This window comes from Mustela putorius, unplaced genomic scaffold (assembly GCF_011764305.1).
Source record: "Mustela putorius furo isolate JIRA1106 unplaced genomic scaffold, ASM1176430v1.1 tig00003911_pilon_pilon_pilon, whole genome shotgun sequence".
In the NCBI taxonomy this organism is placed as follows: Eukaryota; Metazoa; Chordata; class Mammalia; order Carnivora; family Mustelidae; genus Mustela; species Mustela putorius.
Window position 1 is genome coordinate 2003948 of NW_025422058.1, and position 20902 is coordinate 2024849.

Here is a 20902-nt window from a genome sequence, read left to right on the forward strand (position 1 = left end):
ATATAAATACGTGGGTCACCAATATAGCAACAGATTTAATGTAAATTTTCTAGCAGTCGCAGCAGAAAAAGTAAAGAGGATCAGGTAAATTAATTATATACCACAATTAATATAACCCAAGATATTGACAGGGTTTTCATTTTAACATGTAATGAATGTAAAAAATTATTTACTCAGTTGTTCATCAACTTCAGCTCAATACTGTGCTCTTCTAGAATAGAAGGTGAATTGTTGAAAGTTCCAGTAACAAGAGTTTATTGTTATTTTTTACAATTTTATGGAAAACAACTGGAGAACTTTCATTTTTCCTCTAATAAGATTATAGTTCAAAATGTACTATGCTTAAGTATGAATATGCTCTCTTATTGATGAGTGTCTGCATAAATAAGAGATAATGGATACTTCAGGAGGAGATCCTCCACATCATTATCGAGATCATTTCCAACAAATTAAAAATAACATTGCATTCAGAAATGCAATATTTTATCTGTTAGTGCCTCCCGCCATCCAAAAAAACAAAACACAATGGAAGCTTCTTTTAAAACATCTTAGCTTATCAAAGGCATAGCATTAACAGTTTTTTTTTTTTTATTATCTAATTTTTTATTTTTTTATATAAACATATATTTTTATCCCCAGGGGTACAGGTGGAACTAGAGCATTAACAGTTTTTAAGGTAGCTTATTTCTTACAAAAATGTACGGGTTTTTTAAATGTGAAAATCTAAAAGGCTGAAATAAAAGCACCTGAATTTCTCCAAATTCAAATATAATACATTTGGCCATTCATTCTATCAGTGCCTGAATACAATCTTATGAAGAGATATTATAGTTATCCCATTTTACAGATGAGAAAACTGGATGGAAGATGGACTTTTAGCAAGACTAAGGTATTACCTTGGATGTATTTACAAACTGAATCCTGAAAATATGTGTTGTACTACTGGATATAATTAACTTATTATAATGACAGTGTCATTGCAGCAGCTAATATTTGTTCAAATTTTCCTGAGTAGGCATTGTTTTAAACGCTTTACAGATCCAAACCTAATCCCCCAGCATCCCTATAGGTAGATACATTTACTATAAACTTCGTTTTTTAAATGAGGGAATTAAAAGATAAATTCTTTAAAAAAAATTTTAGTAAGTTGAAATGCTTCACACATTGTTCTCAAGAATGTTTCAAAATAGTCTAATACATATTTTATAATTATTAGTTTATAATAATAGTTGTAAAAGCAGCTACATCTATGGAGGGCTTTGTAAATGTTGGGCACTGTTCCAGGCATTTAGATGTAATAACTTACTTGATCATCATGGTACTCTGTGAGGGGGGGGGGTACTATTATTATCAGTATCTTATAGGTGAGAAACGGAGGCATCCAGAATGTGGGTAAACGGGCCAACATCACACACATAAGAATGACAGCGGGATTCCTATAGTGCATGTGTCAAAATTGTATTCAAGTTTTGTATTAATTCAGTGCTTACCTGGTTAGAATGAAAGGTGGAAATTTCCTTCATTTTCCAAACTGTGAATGAAGAAACGAATGCATCAATTTTGGATGATTGACTCAATTTAACTAATGCCTTCCCCCTCCACAACTGTCCTAATCAAAAGTTTTCCTGTTTTAAAAACCAAAACCCTACGTGTATCATCCAAATGTAGATTCTTATTACTGGGGTTGTAGCTCAAGATATTTCTTTTAAAAGTCTAATTTTAAAGGGAGTTTTCTTTTTCTAATCTCTATTAAAAGTTAAGCACCACCAAAAAATTATTTGGCTTTAACATAATCTTTTAGAACTAAAAGTTTAGTTGAGGGTTTAGTGAAATATAAGCAAAGAAACACTTAATAAGTTGATTTAACTAATATCAACTTTCTATTTTATATTAACTTTTATTTTATAATCAAGCATTTAGATAGACTAGTGAGAGTTTTCTAAAAATATTCACTGAATAAACTTCATTAAAAAGTGTATCTTGGGCCTTTAGTTAATTTATTTACTCAAAGCTATGTGATCCTCTCTCTAAGGTATATAAAAGAAACATTTACATACATCCCTACTGATGGCACATAAATAGTACAAACAAGAGGCGCCTGGGTGGCTCAGTGGGTTAAAGCCTCTGCCTTTGGTTCAGGTCATGGTCTCAGAGTCCTGGGATTGTGCCCTGCGTCGTCCTGCGTCGTCGGGCTTTCTGCTCAGCGGGGAGCCTGCTTCCCTCTCTCTCTTCCTGCCTCTCTGCCTACTTGTGATCTGTCTGTCAAATTAATGAAATCCTAAAAAAAAAAAAATTAATACAAGCAACATTTTAAGGCTGGACACTTTTGGTGCACGATTATTCAGTTTTTCCTCCATATATAGATACCACACCTTGTTGTCAATAAATAATTCCACTTTAATGGCAAAGTAATAATTTAGACAGATACAGGGTGCACATTTGCAAAAAAATATATGCAAGCTGGTTTACAAGCTAGAGGAACAATAAACCAATAGAAAATACATCATCCAGTTAAGTCCATTGACACCAAGTACTTATTATTGGGGCTTTACAAAGACTACAAAACTTTTCAGATGATTTATTTCACTGTTTCTGCCTATTTACATGATATGTTACATCAAAAATGTACAAAATATAAAATGTATACAGACAAATGTTTCACAAACTAGTTTAAGTTGTAAACTAGGTGAACCTACTGGGATGTATTGCAGGAATTTGCGTTTATGATCATGTTTGGACTGTGTTTCTCAAAATGACAGGGAAAGATTAGCAATTTCTTTTAGATCACGTATCATACAAGGGCAACTAGTCACTCATCCAGCTACATATACTGATGTTTTACGACAGCTCTGATCCATGTTTGAGGCTTCAAAGTCAGGGTGACAATTCTATGTGCATAAATTCAGTTCAGTTTTCCCTTGGGGCAATAGCACCGTGTAGGACCTATAGACTTAGCGACACTCTGAAAAGGGCTCAGAGGTCTCGTGTTGTTGTTGTTCTCTAGCAACTGACCCACGGGTGGTCACAGAGAGTAGCACCAATGGCACATCACGAAAGCAACCAATATTCGCACGCCTAGAACAAGTCTACAGCATGGCCTGGCCCTTCGGTTCGGAAAACTCAAAACCCCGTCCTCTTGTGTGTGGTGGTAACTTCTCCCATGATCCCAACTGGTTTTCATGCACGCTCTTCAAAGCCTGCCACAACAGATGCACTTTCGGACATTTTTACTTTTCCAAAAATGTATTGGCTTCATGAACAGTTTTGAAGCATGCTCATTCTAGCACTGATAGCTCCTGCATCATCATAACCACTGTAAATACAGGACAAACACACCAGATAATAACAGCTTTGAGGGTTTGCATTCTGTATTTGTTTGCAATGTACAGGAAATCTCAGCAAGTGAAACACCTCTTAACACCAACAGGATTAAAGTACATTTGTGTGTGTGCGTGTGTTTGTTTCAATTTGTGCAAGATTTTTTAAATGATTATTTACAATACCTACCCAGTAGACTGTGCAAATCTAACCTTCTTTTACAGTATAAACGCTTCCGCTTCCACAGTGATGTCACTGCTTCAGTGTTCTTTAATGCTGAATTTCTCATGTACAACGATAGTAATCAAAACAACATGCTCAAAACCAAGAGAATTAGTAAGAAGAAGAATAAAAAGAGTAGGGGAGGAAAAGCCAAATAGTTGTGCTCATGTTGCAACTAGTGCTTCCAGCTCTGCTGGGTAAGAATTCTCATTCTCCCTCCTTTTACAACTCTTTTGCCTAGAACTGGATGGAGGTAAGCCACATGTCTTTGCTTTGAAGTGACGGTCAAAGAGGGTTTCTGGGTTAACTTGAACATTTTGGAGGACAGACGATCTATTCCCAAAGCAAAAACACTGATTTTTTTTTTCTCTTGTCCAATTCTTCCAAAGGAAAAAAAAAAAAAAAAAAAAGAACCCCCAGACCCCAAAACTGAAACAGATATCTAGAGGTGAGGCTACTGTGTTAACTTGTGTTGCTTGGTTAGAAATGAAAAGACAGTGAAGATTACCAATGGTTTAGGATTTAAACCAACTGTTAAACTGTCATAGAAATCTGTTTTAAGGCAGTGAGACAGCACCATAGGAAATGTTCCTTCTTTCACTGAAAAGGCTCCAACGAATAAAGCCCTAAGAAAGCCTTTTGTCAGTGTTGACTAATAATTGGTATAAAACTCTTGTTAAGGGAGTGGGCAGGTGGTTTAAAACAACCTTATAAAACCTGTGGTAAAAACAACCTTATAAAACCTGTGACTCATACACGAGAAAGTTGGCGGAGCACATCGTGTGAACGTGGCAGTTAGGAATGACATTGGCACGTCTCCAGCTTGCTGTGCTCGCGTCTGCCGGGCGGTGGCGCGATTCCTCTTGCGCTGACGGAGGACGGGCCTCTTGGCTTCGTTTCGGACGGGGGTGAGCGCACAGCACAAACGCGGCTGGAGCCCTGTGACCAGCACCATGTGGCACGAGGGAGGCTGGACGGAGAAGAAGGGGCCCCGCTCGGGGGAGGAAACGAAAGGAAGGGACAAAGAAAGGGGCTGCATTGTAAACTTTTAAAGAGGAAAAAACAGAAAGTCCAGTTTGGCTACCCCATGTGCAATCTATTCAGTGGCCCTGTCCTTAGGGTCCTTTCCAGTTGAGTAATGGAGCCGGACACCACTCCACGGATATTAAAAAAAAAAATGCCTAGAAATAAAATAAAGTTAAGCTTGCATTTCAATCGAGCATCTTGGCGGTTCAGACTTCGCTCTGCTCCTCGGAGACCACGACTCTGGGTCAGGGCCCTTGACAGGGTGCTTTCATACTGGCAGTGGTTTCGTGAAAATACCTTCCTTCCTTGTTAAACCTTTAGCCAAAGCATCCTCTCTTCCCCTAACTTCGTTCACCCCCTAGAGAGTAGATTCAAGAGATGAATCTAAAATGTCGTCATGGTGGCTGGTGCTATCGCTGTCACAGCTTTGTGTGCCCGAGTAATTGGCTGCTTCTTGGAGTTTCATTAGCATATTCATCTGAAGAAAGAAAAAGAGACATCGATGTAGGCAGTGATGCAGTGAGCGAGCCAGCCCCATAACACACACACACACACACACACACACACACACACGGCCCGGAGCCACACGGACGCAGTCGCCTCCGGCTCCCACCCGGGTTCTGCCCGAGCACGGCTATGACACCAAACCATCGGGACCCAACAGGGCCTCTAGATAGCTCTTTTATTTGGGGTTGTGAATGAATACGGCTCCAGCAGGGCGACTGGGAAAGAAACTGTATCACAGCTGGACATGTGGGCTCGTGGCTGGCGAGCACGCCAAGCTTCTGGGCTTTCTGGCGCGGAGCAGCAGAAAGCATGGAATGGCAAGTGAAAGTCGTGGCTGCTCAGACACACGCAGACGCGCGCGCGAGCGCGCGCACGGGCTCCCGCGAGAGAAGGAGGGGATGGAGTGGAATGACGCCAGCTGCTGCACACAAACGCACCATCTGCTGTTTAGGGGCTGACCTCGAAAGGGGTCACTGAATGAAGCCGACCATGAGCGTTTGAAGAGGGAGAGGGAGAGGATCACTGTCAAGTTTCTGTTGTTGTTGAATTTCTGGCTAAAATATGATTGATCTGTCACTGAAAACAAAAGCCACCTTCTGGAACAATAGCAGCTGTCTCGGGTTTCCCCGTTGATAGGGCAATGGTAATGTTTGTTCCAGAAAAAGGGACGTACGCCTGAAAGCACCTGGGGAGAAAGACAGCCAGCGTTTCCATGTACTACAGAATAAAAGGCAGCCAGCTTGCTGGTTTTTGATAGATCTGCAGATCCACTGTTAGAGGAAAAAGGAAAGATTGCTTAAAAGCAAATTGTGGATAACCTGTTCAATGATTTTATTAGAAAGTGCAGGAAAACTGGCATGGGTCTTCATGAAAGAAATAAGACTTGTTTTCTTGTCGAGGGGTTCTAGAAGTGGTCCTAATCTTTATATTGTTTAATGCACAGTCATTTTATTATTTTATAAAGTAATCCAAGTTGTTCCTTTTTTTTTCTTTTCCAAATTAGAGGCCTGGAGAATCTGATCCAATAAAAAAGAGAAATCTAAAAAAAAGGATTCCTTAGACATATGTTAGGCTATGGATGCTTGTGTGTTCTGTGTAAAATGCATGTTCAATAAATGCTTGTGAAATAGATGATAGATGATAATCAACAATTTTAGCAAGGAGGCCTTTCTGACAGAGAGGCTACAGTGATAGCATATTTTAAAATCATTTTAATATTCTTCAGGACAACATTTTTCAATATAATTGTTAGGCTAACTCTCTGAATTTATTAAATCAGCTGTATACAGATATGAAATGAAAGTAGTTAGAGACAGCCTATCAAACCCAATAAAGCAAAAGCCAAATGTCTCCATAAACATGCACTTTCTCTCTCTTCTTATCCCTCTCACCCACACCTCCTCATGCACATTCATATAGCCTCCCTCCTTTCTGATGTCAGTTCCTCCATCATTAGTCACTGGCTCTATGTTCAAGCATTTGGGTGAAGATAATTTGTAAAACACCATTGTGTGTTGAGTGTCCTCCTGATTTACTAAGAGTAGAAATTATAAATGAGGTCTATTTTAAGGGTTATGATTCTAACCTCGGTCAAATATCACTTGAATGCTGAATGCTGTAAAAGTTTTATGGTATAATAGAAGCATCATGAAAGTCTTGATTTTTTTAAATGGTGCCATATAGTAAATACGCTTTATTAGAATAAGTTCCTAGTCTTAGATTCATCATAAATGTACACATGGGATTTAATTTGCCTTCTCATAGTGTTGATTTGTGCATTCAAGTCAAAGGGGATTACAAGAGGGGGCAAGGTTACAAATATGATCCAATAGTCACTGGGATAGATCATTATTCTCTGCAAAAGAATGTCCTTCCTCTCCTCTCCTCTGCTTTCCCCACATTCATAATCATAAATATAATGTCTATCATTTGTAACACATTGCTCAGTTCCTTATCACCTCTGCTATTACCAATCTGCTGGGCTCCTAGCCTCTATCCTCTCTTCTTTAATCTGTCTTCTTCTCTGTCACCAAAGAGATCTTTATAACCTGCAAATCCAGCTAACATAAGTCCCCTGCCCAAACACCTTTGATAGCTCTTCATTATCTGTGTGATAAAGTTTTAACATCCTATAAAGATAAACAAGCCTTGGTAGGCTTTTGTAGCTCTCATTCTTCTTGCAGACTTTTGTAGTTCTAATTTTTCTTGCCCTTTTTGTTCTAATCCCATCCATCTGCAGATAGCGTTTTTATTCATATTCATTTTTATTACAGTGTTCTAAATTCACCTGCTGCTTCCTTAATTTTGGATGTATTCCATCCAATCACATGATGGAACATCTGTTCTTCCTTCTAGACGCAGCTTAAGAGTCTCCTCCTTTATAAAGCTTTTTCCTTGTGGACTCACAACTTTATCTAGCATGCGACTCTACCATTATTTTACTATAATTTATATAGGTAGACGTCTCTTTCCAGTAATGAACTGTGAGCTTCTGGAGGCCAAAAATGGTATTTTATTTATCTTTTTAATTTATCTACCAAGTCTTAGCCCTGAGGATATACTTATTAATACTTGTTGAAAGAATGAATGCGTTTGTTGATGAGAAATAAAATACTGTGAGATGCACCAAAAACTTGTATCCTTGTTAATATCCAACATATTTCTGACATTAAATAGTGGATTTTTTCCAAATATTTTTGATTTAGATTGGACTGCAAATATATTTTTACTCGATACCAGTAATTATAGAACTATAACAAAATAAAAGCAGATAGAATATTTATTTTCTTATCAGAAGGTGCCTGATCCAAAGATTGACTTTTAGATGATAAGTCTTTTGCTATTTAGCACACCATAATCTCCTGTTTCTGAAGAGGTTTAGTTGAGCAGCCATTTAAGAATCAGATTTTTTAGCCCGTTTTTATTCAGTATGGGAGACCTTGGATCTCTTTTCCATACTAGAAGATAAGAGCATTCAGAGCCAGGGAAGAGTGCTAGATGGGTTTAGCTGATCGGAACTGGGAAGTTGAGGGCATCCTGTGAGGGTTCCTTACTTGACAGTTTAAGCAAAACAAACTCTATAAAGCTTCTCCTTACCTGGAACAGACACAGTATATCAACACACAAAGGCAAGACTAGAGTTTATAAAATTCAGATGTAATAACCCGTACTTGTATCGTAAAGTTAATATTTTCTCTTAAATATGAACCATTCTATAGGCAATTAATTAGTATTTGCTCACAATTATACTGCATTAGACCAATTCCTCCATTACTGTTGATTTCAAGTAATTTCTGAGCTAAAGGGCCAACTACCTGTTAGAAAAAGAAAGATCCAGGCCCTTAAGGATTTTATGGTCTAGAGCAAAAGTCCAATTTGGAAGTCCTATATGAGTTCTCTGGACTCTAAAAAGAGCTTTGTAAATATTTCCATGACTCTACGGAACCCTTTGAAATAGTATGCACAATTTTCTGCCTCTGTGTGTGTGTGTGTGTGTGTGTGTGTTTGGTTTGTCTCTGCGCACGCACGTGTCTTTTGCCCTGGAAAAGATCTTAAAAACCTATCATCTTGTTCACATATAACCACTAAAATATTAAGTCTGGTCAGCTGAGATGATAATGTATATATGTTGGGTTGTGAGTATACTAATATTCCAAAAAATATCAAATCACTTTATGTTCTTGAGTATAGTCATAGGTTATGATTTTTAATAATTTCCTTTTTTGTTTTAAATAACATAATGGCCTTTATTTCAGTATTTTTTTTTTCTGTATTGATTGTACAGGTCCAATGACTTCTGTAACCATAGAATGGTAAGCTAATAAATGCATTACACCTGAAACCAATCTATACAAATTCATCTATAAACATGAAAAAAATACATGAAAAATAAAATATTTTTCCTAATAATACTACTTACTTAATATTATCAGAGTAATCATAGTTTGAAGTTTTATTGACCTTTATTAAACCATACATAACTACAAATTAAGAAAGACAGGGAGAATCAGGGGGAATAATTTCCCTTTGATTTCCAAGACAGTTTAGTCTTCTCAACTGAAGGCAACAAAAGACAAATTGTAAATCTAGTCAGAATAGTTGATATATGTAAAATATTATATTAAGAACAAAATCCAGTTTTCTCTTAAATACCTAGTGAATCGAGTCATGTAATGTTGAAGACTTATTAATTTACATAATTTTCTGCATAATAAAATAAAAATTATGGTCACAGAGTTCAGCCCGGTTTTAGTGTTTCTTGATTGTTAAGCATACAAGTTTGGTCTTTCATTTTAAGAATTTAACCTAAGGAAAGTAAGCCAAAGGAAAGAGTTAAAAACAGAATACCTGTATCAGAGCAGTCCCAAATACCACCTAAGATAACTAGTATCTTTGATACAAATGACTAAATATTGATGACAACACACTGTAGTTAAGATTATATTGGAAGAATCACACAGCAGCTTCTTACCAGAGGATCCCCTTCTGTGTCACTTTGTGGAATGTGCTTTGAGGTTGTGGCTTCCTTAGTGGATATGCAGCCCTCATACCCAACATCTTCTGGTCTCAACTGAAGTAATGCTGGACCATCCTGAGACAGAGATGCTGAGCTCCATGGGTATGTGTCAAGCACCCACTTTGAGGGGTCTTCCCAAGGTGCCCGCTTTCCATACATCTACAAAATGATCACATATTTAATACATATCTACTACATTCCTACTCAGTAAAACAGGTGACCACTAATTGAGTGATTCCTTTGCACATTGAGTTCTTATGGAACTTTCAAGAGAATTGTGTCCATATACAATTTTCCAGTTTATAAATATATGTCCATCCACCTAACTCTCTTTAAACTTGAAGGAGAGATAAAATAAAGATGAACATCTGGGATAGGTAGTCAGCATTTGGGAAAGAGTACAAAGGGGATTTATTTTAAATGCATATAGAATTCACTGCCCATATTTATCTTTATTAGTGATTTTATAAACCAAAAGAAAACTCACAGTTGAGGAAGGAAAGTTCCAGTGATGGAGAACTGAAGAAAGCTGTGCTAGGCACTAAACAGAGTTCTCTACTAAGGTGCACTTTGCAAAGATGACAAATACAGTAAGACACTTTCTCTTTTTTAACCTCACTCCACTCAAAGTTTCTTTGAAAATAAAAATAATTTTTCTGATAATCATTTTCTCTGGATTAATTTCCTCTAATAATCTCATTGGCTCCTGTAAAAACTCTTTTTAGATGTTTATTTATAAGGCCAACAGTAAAAGAAGAGGAAAATGGGAAATGAAAGCATTCATGTTGTCGGGACCCAAAAGGAAGCAAGGGGTCAGTAAGAAAGAGATGATAATGGCTCGAGTGCTGGTAGTGGAGGAAAGGGGAGAAGATGAATGTAAGACATGTTACAGATTTTTAATTAGGAAGGGCACACTGCAGAAACAGAGGTAGAATGGACTTTATAAACAAGTACCAGACTGCAGGGGGACAGAAAGAAAAGCTAAAATGAAGAGAAGAGGGCAGTAACATGGGCAAACTAGGTCCATGATGTACTTCCCCCCACCCTGCCTTGACCTCCTCCTCCCTCCCTCCTACAAGCCTGGTTACCAGGTGCATATATGGTCTCAGCACCCTGGGAGGTGTTCTACATGGCCTACTGTGGTTCAGTGATCAACAGCAAAATGGTGGATACTGACACCACAGCAGGTACATGAATTGCCTTGAGTTATCTTTCAGGTTTCTCCCAGAGGAACAGTATGAGGTTGTGTCAGCCTTGCCTTGAGAAAAAGAGAAAGAAGGAAAGAGACAGAGAGAAAGCAAGCAAGCAAGCAGGCCAGGTCCTGATACCTGCATATCCCTTGGGAGATGAAGGCAGGAGTAGCAATCACTATCACTATATAGTAGATACATAGTTTTTATGGCTAGGGAGAGTTTTGAAGCAAAAGTTTTTCTCAGTTAAAAACCTACTTTATAAACCTAAAGACACAGCTTGCTATACAACTTAAGCTAACTGAAGGAAAATGTGTCATTCTTGGAAAGTAAATGTTACACAAAAACTATGAAGGTCTAGAATCAACTGATACCAGCCTTTTAAAGAATCATACAAGATAGCAAAATTGGAGGTGACCAATAAAATGCTAAATAGGTCCAATACTAAATTTCAGTGTAAAACAGATGTTATAGAAAAATAATGGAAAGAAGATTTAAATATTAAAATATTATAAAATTATAAAATATTAAATATTTAAATAATTAGAATAATATGAATTTGCTGTTGCCATTTCGATAAAGGTAGAATCATTAGAATAAAACTCAGAATCCATTTTATCACCAGTGTTTTCTTCCAACTAGAACATCTGGCAGAGAGCATTCCCTATGGTTCCTCATCAGACCATGCATTTGAAAAGAGATTTTTCTATTCCACTCAACTCAGAGTTTCATCTTTGCAAGAAGACTTTGTTTTTTTCATCTCTTGCTCCAATTCAAGGTTCTTTGTTACCAGTAGGTCCCAGGGGATTGTTCATAACACACATGATTCCTTTTCTTCCTTTTCTTACAGAAAACATATATGGACCAACCCCAGGAATATCATCTGCCAATGGGCTTATGGCTGAGCACATCCTTCAGTAGCAATGAGAAATGTCTACCTATTTTTCTTATCTCTTCTGGGTATTGGGCTTCCCCCATATATTCCCTACACATTACAGTTGATTCAGCTTTTACACTAACCTACTACTAAACATCTAGAACCACAAAGAGAAACGAGACATTTTTTTCTCCTCTTCAAAAATAATTTTGAAATAACTCTTAATTTTAGTCTAGGAAACTGGTATTACTCTAAGGGTTATACTTTTGCCTAAATGGAAGCTGTATAAAATTCTAATTCTCCGGATAATGTTTTTAAAATAATATTGACTTAAACATTTTTAAAAAAAGAACTGAAGCAGTTTTTAAAAATTAGACTTAAGGAAGCTAAGCAGTGTTAGGTATTGCTATTTTTGAGTTTAGGCAGTCTTCTTTTTCTTTATCTGTATTAGTAAACACATGGGAAATAAAGAGATTTTATATATAAAAACTTGGATAACAGCTTATTAATACTGAAACTATATGAAGAGAATTTTCATTTATGGAGTATTATGCCTCCATTGAAAGGATGAATACCCAACTTTTGTAGCAACATGGATGGGACTGGAAGAGATGATGCTGAGTGAAATAAGTCAAGCAGAGAGAGCCAATTATCATATGGTTTCACTTATTTGTGGAGCAAAACAATAACATGGAGGACATGGGGAGATGGAGAGGAGAAGGAAGTTGAGGGAAATTGGAAGGGGAGGTGAACCATGAGAGACTATGGAAACTGAAAAAAAAACCTGAGGGTTTTGAAGGGGCGGGGGGTGGGAGATTGGGGGAACCAGGTGGTGGGTATTGGGGAGGGCACGTATTGCATGGAGCACTGGGTGTGATGCAAAAACAATGAATGCTGTTACACTGAAAAGAAATTTTAAAAAATAATAAATAAATAAATATTGGTTTTTAAAAAATGACTTCTACGTTATTAAAAACTTTCACATAAATTTCTTTTTTGTATAAAATGATTGACATTGAGAAAATCAACTCACACCTTAGCATAACAGTTTCAGAGGAACCCAGAAAAGTGAGATGTTATATTTAAAAAATATAAACTTTTGGTATAGTCTTTTGTTTTACTGGAACCAAACAACAACTGGGGCTAGACTGGCTCATAGCCTTCAAATAGGAAACTGTATTATTTAAATCTGCAATAAAACCAGTAGATAGTATGCTCTAGGATCATTATCTCTGAAGATTCTGAGCACATCTTCCAAGTATTTATTCATCGTGTTCACCAGAACCGTCGTGATGGTTCTAAATACTGCCATTCTGCTCTCCTAGGTGAGGACAGTGAGCCACTCGAAGGAAAGGGCAGGAAGGAGTATAGATCACCAGTGACTTTTTAAAGGGTAAATACCTAAAGCACTATTGCAGATGACAAATGTGAAAATCAAGAACTCTATCTTAATTCTAGTAGCAGTTGCAGTAATCAGAGATAGAGATGCCTAAGCAAAAACTTCCTAAACTTTGGAGGAGTTGTAGAAAAGATTAGGTCCTTTACAATAAGCTGGATGATTATGAAGTAAAAATCTTAAAGATTCAACCTTGAGGTTTACAATTCTACAATTTCATGAAAGCTCAAATCCAATTTGAGGAGATAGTCAATTTTGTTGAGAAACAGAATTTTCTTATTAGTGATGTATTTTGAATTTTCCATTAAGAGTACGTAGAAGAGACAGTGTAGGGCCTCATGACATGAGGTAGATGAGAGGAACAGCAGGAATGCTGCTAAATCAACCTGCCATAGATTTTAAAAAGTCAATTGCCTTAGAATGTAGAGCATTCCCTCCAAATAGTAAAGGATCCTACGAGTGAGGTTAAAGGGTTTCAGACAATGAAACATACTAAAAACAGGGAACCCGTAAGCAGAAACTACTTGTTGCAAACTATATGTTAAGAGAAGAAATGATCAAGGCCCATGTTAACATGTCTGTCTTATAAGATACAGAACTGTCCAGTTAGCTGGCTTTCAAAAGATTGCTATTATCCATGGCAATAATTTTGTTTGGCCTTAAATGGGTAGTTGTTGGAATAAAGGTTTTCTCCTTCTCCTATGTATTAATTTTCAGAACAGAATACACAATAAATAGTTACATACTAATTGATCTTTAAAACTTTACCAATATGTTTATATAGTTCTTGCCTTCAGTTTCTGTATAAATACCCAGAGAAAAGAATGTTCTTTGCTTTCAAGGATGATTTTGCTTGTTTTTAAACAGTAAAGAATATTGAATACTATACCTGAAGACCTTCTCTCACTGCCTCCAGAATGTAAGGTACCAAAGAATAGTTCCAGAGATCCATGAACCACACTCTAGAACCTTCTACATCCATAGGGCAAGGAAGGAAAAGTCGGGGGCCTAAAAAGAAGCAAACCATTTTGAGAACCATTACATGTAACAACCTAAACACATAAATATTCGAGACATAATTTGGGGGGAATTAATAATATATCTTGCAGGATTCTTAAACAAGTACAATCTTAGCCATCTTGATTATTATCAAAGTGTGTTTTTCTGAAGACTCAATCTCCTGAACTCTTCTTCCTTTTACCTTAAAATCTTAACAGAAGAACATAACTTATTAGAGTTAAGAGAAACCCTGAAGGTCATAATCCAGTCAACCTGCCCCATTTTATAGATGATGAAACTGTGCTGAACTAAATTCCCAAATATAAAATATGTTATTATTTGCAGAGTGGGACTCAGCTTTGGCCTTCTGATCTCAATTATCAAATTCTTCTTTTTCATTTACCTTGTATCTTTGGTGAATATATCTTTATAATCCAGCAAAATAGGAAAGAGACTTTTACACATGCAATTTTAGAAGGATTAGAAAAATAAATATTTTTATGCCACCCAAAGAGAATTAATTCAGTTTTGCCTTGATGAAAAATATGAAACAACTCAGTTATCCATAATCCACAAAACACCTAAATTATCTCTAACTAAAATCTTCTCTCATAACTATATTTGATGTGAACCATTGGCTAAAATTTGTTTTTTATCATAAAAAGGGAATTTAAACAGATATAATTTATTTCAAATGGTTATCTAATTTTTAAATATTTGGCTATATTAAACTCATGTGATTTCAGTCAAATCTTAGAAAACCATAATTGTCAAGCATAATGAATCTAATCAGAAATATAAAGCTTAGAAGAAGGCAAACTTTCAGAAGGAAAAAAGAAAACTTAAATCTTTGGGAGCAAGAAAAAAATTAGCTTTGCTTGTTATTTTCTACCATCCAATCTGGCCATCTTACCACATACTCTTAGTTCCTGGAAAATGGCATATTGCAGTTTTGGAACTCACCAATGGTAACATCAGAAGAACTGTGTGTTTCCAAAAAACTGTTGAGATGATGCCATGTCTTAGGAATCCAATCTATAATTTTGACTAAGTCATTATTGCGTATATTCCTTTCAATCTCTATCTCGATCAGTTTCCTTCGAAGGTATCTACCTAAAAAGCCTTTCACAGGTTCTGTGTGGTTTGCACATAGCACCCACCTACAAAAAAAAAAAAAAAAAACAACAAAAAAATTATATATATACATATATATATTCAGAAATCTTTAAATAAATTAAGTTTTAAGTCCACGGTATTCTCTTTCCAATATAAATAAAGAATGTTCCTATGTCAATTGGTGGCTCACTTTAATGATCAAAGGGGTTAGGAGATCTCTTAGCATTAGAGGTATACAAAATAACTTTTCTTTTTAAGCTAAAGCAAAGCTCATGTGCGTCAGAAGTGAGTGGGAGTCTACACGCTGAGTACTCTTCTGTAGGAGAATCACAAATCCTGAAATAGGAACTCTCTTCACATTCCTCACACTTTGAAGAAAAGTGCTCTACTTTAGCTGGTGACATAGTGAGCAGGACAAACATTTCTTTCCCTTCCTTTCTTTTTTCTTTTCTCTTTCTTTCTTTCTTTTTTTTTTTTTTTTTTTAAAGAAACAATTCCAATTACAGGTTGAAGATCACAAAATGTCTGCTTGAGAAAGAGTGTCAGAAGAAGTGAGAATTATTTTCACACCACAGGTCACCACTGGCAGGATCTGTCAATGTACAAACGGGAAAACACTAACCAAAAGCAAACAGAAAGAGACAATACAACAAAACAAAACAAAGCATTCAATTTATCTTTACCTGAAATTGTGATGCAGCTCTAGATTTGGCGATGAAGAAACTCCCTGATTCATTGTTCCAATAATATATGGACTGGAAAATAAAATTAAATATGTTGATGTGCTGAAGGTAGAAGAGATCAGTCTATTAAAATCGCCTTAAAAAACAATGTAGGTAAATATGGATTATTCCAATTAACATTAGGCTTTACAAGGGTGATTTTGTAATGTTAGGTGGAAAAATAACAAAGATCATTGAGCTGGAAATTTGGATTTAGGCTTCTAATTTCAGCTCTAGCATCCTAGGAGAATCATTTTACCTTTCTGAGCCTGAGTTTACTCATCTATAAAATAAAAAGGTTAGATGGAATAATCACAGTAATCTCATTTCACTCTAACGTCTTGTGACTCTTATGATTATAATCAAATTCATTAATTTTCCCTCTTTCATTATTTCATAGGTATTTTAAAGTTTCTTGATGAGAAAATTTGTATTCTTGTTTCAAAGCTGATCTTATGATGATCTACAACATATAAAAAATCTCTAGCAGAGATTAATGGGGATACTGCACCATTAAAACTAATATTTAGGTTGCTCTTATATGTCTTTCTTTAGATGCCATCTTTAGTGGGTTTTCAGATTTTTTTATACCCTACTTCAACCTTTACTTTCATTGTAAATTTTTAAAAGTTAGACTCATTAATGATGATATATCTGAACGCGTTAAATTTATCTTTACGGAAGGTTGAATTTAAACTTCGATATGGAGGAAAAGTGAAACCAGAGCTCTGAGCTTCATTTTAATTCTTAATTTCCTTGATCTAAACGTTCTGTCATCGACATTGGTCTCCCAGACCTTCCACATATCCATAGAAGCTAACGCCATCAAGTAAATCATGTTTCCATAAAAGTTGCCTGGAACATAATTGCTGAATGAATAAATAGATGTTTCAAGAAATGCACAGGGATTTTTTTTTTGTGGGGGGGGAATATGTTCTAATATTAATGAAGCCTTCTTAAATTCATGGCATCCACCACAGGTTTTAAAAGGCATAAAGACATTAGAAACAAATCTGGTCATTTTTTTCATATTTCATCACTCAAAATATTTCACAAGCATACCATTTGTTGTATTTACAGTTGAGAAAACCATTGAAGATATCACTCAAAGAGCCCACATGATGAAGATTATCAAGAATTATTACAACAGGGAGCTCTACACCATTATTATCCGCACTGCACTGTTCAGCCAGGTTAGCAAGATACTGTTGCAACTCCTTGGAAAAAAATAAAGGAAACAAATACATCAATGATCGATTTACACCAATGGCAAGCAATTCATAGTTTAGGAATAGCACACTTTGTCCGCCATCCATTAACTTTGACTAAAACCCATAGGTCATGGCGCTGATATAAAACCAAGTAAAGAAATATAATGCTGAGAAAATATATTTTTTAAAGAAAAGAGCAAACAGAAAAGCCAATACAGAACAGTTGCTGCAAATAGAAAATTTTGAAAACAAAAGCATGTTTCTCAGTTGTTGTGTCCCCTTAAAAAAAGAAGAAAAAAAAAAAGAGGGGGCAGTGAGTTCTGCGTATGAGCTCTTATAATAAACCATAAATATTGAGACTTCATTCTTGCTTTTGGTATTACAATGGTAAAAGTGGATTTCAGCAAACCTTATAATAAATCCAAGGAGGCACACCTAAATTTCCACTAATACTTTAAATGTTTTAATTCTAGTTCATTTCAATAGGGTACATGAAATCACAGCCCCAGGACTTAGAGAGATGTATGGCTTTTATTTATAATCTTCATGCAGCTTCTATGATTTTAAACAAAGACAAAATTTGCTGTGGTTCCCTGGGTCACTTGACATTAGCATTTAGCATTTCTTGAGCTTATTGTTTTTTTTTTAAGGTATTATTCCTTTCTAATAGCTTTTAATCTAAATATGATAACCAGTTCATTGATTGACTGCTCTCACAGATGGGTAGGCCAGACACATAATTAGGTTTCTTAAAATTATCCTAATCAGGAAGAACATTTCCATAATATTTGCATATTTACAATGACATTTTCAATTTGTAAATCCTGGTCAGGGTTAAAAAACCATTTCTGGCAGCCAGGTAGGTGAACATGGATAACCACTCATCCTAGAGGTCGCCACCCTCTGTCTGTAATACTACTTTTAGAACTAAAAGAAGAAAAGGTTAAGAAAACAGTGGCCAGGGTTTTGAGGCATTTAGTAATATATTAAGTTCAAATATAAAATTTATTAGAAAACTAATGCACTGGATATCTTACATTGAGCCAATCACATTGAACAAATATAGCCTAAATCAGAGAATACAGAAAAATATGCTTCAACTAATGAATAGTCTGGAGAATTTCATTCATCTTAAAAGACAAAAATGGAATTTATATCAATAATTTACCCATGTTAAGTCATTCATTCATTTATAAAACACTGACTGCCTATCTTCTACATTCATCGCTCTAGACAATCCCCTGAGGTGTACAAAAATAATGGATCATCATTCAAGTTAGTAAGTTGAACAGTAATTATGACTGAATCAAGTACTTTTCTTGGCATAGGTGTTGAAAAGACTTCCCTTGTAGGCTTTAAGATGGTCACATTAAGTACTAAAATTTAAATATGATAAATCGATATCATAATATATTATGATATCAATTTGAATACGATATCATAATATATTATGAGCTACGAAAGGTCAGGGGAGGAGATTTTGCCTAGGTGGCAGGTTTCAAGGAAAGCTTTCTAGAGAAGGAAATGCTGGAGCTTGGGAGGGTGATATGTAACTCATGGTTATGGTAGGTACATACATAACTAATAAATGTACAAAATGCAATACAAAACATCCCATTAGAGAGGTTAAAAGGGGAGTCATGGTCTGTAGGAAGAAGAAGGATTAATTCCAACTGGGGGATCCTGATGGACTTACATAGCGAGGTGAAATTTTGAGATGAATTCTGAATAGTGAGTAGAATTCTAAATGATAATTGAGCAGTTATTTATCCTTTCCAAACACCTTAGCAAGCACTTATTATGCTCCAGGTACTTTGGGTATTAAGGATTCAGAGAATATTTCTCCATTCCAGGAATTTAGAATTGATAAGCAGAAAGGCAGTTCAAAAAGTAAACCACAAAAACAGTGTGGTAAGTGAAATGCACAAAACATTATAGGGAAACTTAAGAGAGGCACCTCATCCAGACTTGTTCAGAGAACAGGGTCCTTGGGGACAAACTATTGAAGTACAAATAATAAAGAGTGAAAGCTGGAAGGTATGAGCGTGTGATGTGTTTGGGGAAAAATAAGTGCTCTGTTTTTACAAGAGAAATTGTGCATGGCAGTGGTGTTGCAATGAAAAAGAAAATAGACTTTGAATCTATGCAGAAAAATTTGGATCGTTCTACATAAACAAATGTGAACGAACAACTTTTTTTTTTTCAGTAGGGAAAGAGCAATTTATTTATCAAAGGTAACAGAAATACCAAAGAGATAATGATTAATTAGAAATGGAAAAGCATTCAAGAAGCTTATTACCCAGAATAGTGGGTTACGTGTGTGTGTGTGTGTGTGTGTGTGTGTGTGTGTGTGTGTAAAAAACCAAACTGTAATTCACAGTAGAAAAAACAATGTAGGGTGCCTAGGTGGCTCAGTGGGTTAAGCCTCTGCCTTCGGCTCCGGTTGTGGTCTCAGGAGTCCTGGGATCAGCCCCCCTGTTGGGCTCTCTGCTCAGCGGGGAGCCTCCTCCTCTCTTTCTCTCTGCCTACTTGTGATTCCCCCCCCTCTCTCTGTCAAATAAATAAATAAATAATCTTAAAAAAAAAACACAAAACCTATGTATCTCGGATGCTGGGTGGCTCAGAGGGTTAAGCGCCTGCCTTCAGCTTATCCCAGGGATAGAGTCCCCCATCGGGCTCCTTGCTCAGTGTGGAGCTTGCTTCTCCTTCTCGCTCAGCCTCCCTCTCTGACAAATAAATAAATAAAATCTTTAAAAAAATAATGTATCGGGGTGCCTGGGTGGCTCAGTGGGTTAAGCCGCTGCCTTCGGCTCAGATCACGATCTCAGGATCCTGGAATCGAGCCCCACGTCGGGCTCTCTGCTCCTTGGGGAGCCTGCTTTCTCCTCTCTCTCTGCCTGCCTCTCTGCCTGCTTGTGATCTCTGTTTGTCAAATAAATAAATAAAATCTTTAAAAAAATGTATTAAAAGAGCATACACGAAAGATTTTGTTCAAAGCATGTAAACCTTACTTGTACTGCCAAAAAAGACTTTCTGGTGATAGTATTATTTTCTACTAACCTTTTATTTTTAGGATTAGGTAATGTTTTGATGCTTAAAAATGGAAGAAGAGCTTTCCAAATAGAGGGAAAAGAATAATTAAAGGCAGAAACATAAAAAAAAAACGTGGTAAGAGGGTGCCTGGGTGGCTCAGTGGGTTAAGCCGCTGCCTTCGGCTCAGGTCATGATCTCAGGGTCCTGGAATCGAGTCCCGTATGGGGCTCTCTGCTCAGCAGGGAGCCTGCTTCCCTCTCTCTCTGCCTGCCTCTCCATCTATTTGTGATCTCTCTCTGTCAAATGAATAAATAAAATCTTTAAAAAAAAAACGTGGTAAGAAAGAAACTAGTAGTATATGTTTTGTGAATATAAATAATGTTAAGTAAATTGGAAAGAAGTGTTTGCAACCTGGTATGATTTGAAAGGTTACTGGATTTTTCCTACTGGCAGCAAAGAAACAATGAATGTTCTGTGTGGGGTCCTGAGTAATGTAGTCAGAATCATGATTTAATTGTGGTAAGTATATTGTAGAGGAGAAGAGGGACCAGTCAAGAGAATAACAAAACTGCTGAAGCCAAGAGAAAATATGGGACTTAATAGGGATGGTACAGGTGTGGGAAGATTTTGACTTTGTACAGAAAAGAATAGAAAAATGTTGCAGGATTTAATGCAGTCAGAATTCAATAATGAAAAGATACTGTATTTTTCATGAGATGAAGGGAAAAATCAGAAAGAGAGAGAAGGGAGATTTAACAGAAGTTGTGAA

At 36.4% G+C, this 20902-nt stretch overlaps 1 protein-coding gene across 8 annotated transcripts in view; it reads right to left on the reverse strand.

Moving 5' to 3' along the window:
* Window positions 1-2379: 2379 nt before the first annotated feature.
* The window catches only part of NAV3 (neuron navigator 3), a 597791-nt gene continuing 579268 nt past the window's right edge, over window positions 2380-20902 (reverse strand). For all 8 annotated transcript variants that reach the window (XM_045069074.1, XM_045069076.1, XM_045069075.1 and 5 more), the window contains 6 exons: window positions 16952-17106; window positions 15851-15922; window positions 15015-15211; window positions 13942-14060; window positions 9545-9748; window positions 2380-5044 (listed from right to left, as the gene is read on the reverse strand). In XM_045069074.1, coding sequence (XP_044925009.1) covers window positions 4925-5044; window positions 9545-9748; window positions 13942-14060; window positions 15015-15211; window positions 15851-15922; window positions 16952-17106 — 867 coding nt within the window. In that variant the 3' untranslated portion in view covers window positions 2380-4924. The remainder of the gene's footprint in view (window positions 5045-9544; window positions 9749-13941; window positions 14061-15014; window positions 15212-15850; window positions 15923-16951; window positions 17107-20902) is intronic.